The sequence below is a fragment of the Cyprinodon variegatus genome, unplaced genomic scaffold (genome assembly GCF_000732505.1).
Source record: "Cyprinodon variegatus isolate N-32 unplaced genomic scaffold, C_variegatus-1.0 Scaffold247, whole genome shotgun sequence".
NCBI classification, from domain to species: Eukaryota; Metazoa; Chordata; class Actinopteri; order Cyprinodontiformes; family Cyprinodontidae; genus Cyprinodon; species Cyprinodon variegatus.
This window is the reverse complement of record NW_015150700.1, coordinates 882114-883944: the sequence shown is the minus strand read 5'-3', so window position 1 is coordinate 883944 and position 1831 is coordinate 882114. Positions and strand designations below refer to the sequence as shown.

Sequence of the window (1831 nt, the reverse complement as noted above, 5' to 3'; positions counted from 1 at the left end):
GACGATAACAGCTTCTAGATTTTTCGGTTGTTTCCAGCCGCTCTAAACGTCTACAGAATAAAATCTTTGCTCAAACTCAGTAGGATCGAATGGAGAGAGGTAATAAGGAGGGAGGACATAACTCAATGTTCTACTGCATTTTGCACCATATTTATTTTGCTCAGTACTGAACTTTTTCATATCAATGCCTTTTTGCACCATTATTTTAAACTGGTTTCTTTTTCTCCTACATTGGTTCATTCTGGTCACCGCTGCATTTTACAGAAGCAGCCATTCAAAACCGTTCCCTGTAAAAATTCAGCCGAATGGCAGCAAAATTCCCTCCAACTTCCAGCCACTGGCCTTCTCCTGGGCGGACATATTTTTTTTTAACTCTGACTCCAACTTTTCACTGAATTACAGGGTCTGACCAGGAGATAACGCTTCTCTTTAGATCTTAATGTCCACAAATCGTGACAGAAAAAATATCTCTTATTAACGCAGTTTTTATTATTTCTTTTATTACTGTAAAAGTCTGTTGCTCCCAGGCTTTTATTTGGTAAAACTAAAAGTAACGAAAGCAGAAAAGAAAAGAAATTGGCGGATAAACAAACCAACAAACACGGAGAAGGGCACGGCGCTTTTACACGGCCATTTTCATTTTAACTTCTTTAAGACGGCGCAGTCGACAGAAGCAAAGTTATTTGTAATCACTGCAAAGTTGAATTGTCTTATCACCGGAGTACTTCGAGTCTAAAATATCACCTAAATGCAAAACACACAGTTGATACCAGCAAATCATTTAACGAAACAGACGGCGGCGCGAGGCTTCAGCAGACTACGTTAGATGCAGCGTGTGGGAGAAGTATAGATAAACAAAGGCAAGAGAAGCTTACAAAGGCTGATTAGTATATTTACAGACTATTTCCCTGCACAGTAAATCTTTTTTTGTGCTTCACCTCACTCTAACAGGGACATTTGGTACTAGACTGTGTTTGCAGAACAAATGTTATGGCACTTCCTTTAATATGGCAGAACATTTAAAATAAAATTGTGCTATATACTACTTTTGAATTCATTATTGTTTTTTTGCATATAAAAATGTGATTAATCACAATTAATCAGGGAAATCATGAGATTAATCTCAATTAAAACTTTTAATCGTTGACCAGCTCTAATTTTAGATGTTTAAAAAGAATTGTAGGTGACTAGCCAAGGGGCCATTAAGAAAATTGGGGATATTTTGAATGGCTACTAATGTATATTAGTTGTGTTTATTCTACTCCAACTGTAATATCATTACACTGTTGCAAGCTGCATGCAAAGAATTTTTGTTTTGTATACAAAATGACAATAAAGTTAGTTAAAGTCTAAGAGAAAAAATGTTTTGGTTGGAAATACCTGCCGATCCAGGGTCAGAGTAAGAGTGAGTCGAACAAACTGAGAGACTAAGTCTTCCGCCGTGGATGGGTACAGAACCAGACTCACCTCCCAGCCCCTGCAGAGACGACAAAAACTGTAAATTAAACTACACAAAACAAACCATAGATCCAGTCAGAAAAAACAGTTGATCGATACAGAAGTTAGAATTATGTCAAGATGACGGGTTTGATTACAGGCCATGAATATCGTATTAAATATCTTGCATATTTTTAGTGGTGTCAAAAGTTCACACATTTGTTACTTAACCCTGTAATGCCAAATGTATCATATTTGATACATACGGTTTCTGAAATATTTTGCGTCTGACACCTTTTGCATAATTTAATGGTAAAAACTTTGCTCAAAATCCTATTTTACACAATCAGATATACCTGATAACAGAGGGCAGAAGACTACACAAAAATAATTT

The 1831-nt window shown here is 36.4% G+C and overlaps 1 protein-coding gene across 1 annotated transcript in view; it reads right to left on the bottom strand.

Annotated features, from left to right (window-relative positions):
- rnf25 (ring finger protein 25) overlaps positions 1–1831 on the bottom strand; it is an 11174-nt gene that overhangs the window by 7752 nt on the left and 1591 nt on the right. Inside the window, exon 3 of the mRNA XM_015382029.1 lies at positions 1360–1477. Within this exon, the coding sequence (XP_015237515.1) occupies positions 1360–1477 (118 nt within the window). The remainder of the gene's footprint in view (positions 1–1359; positions 1478–1831) is intronic.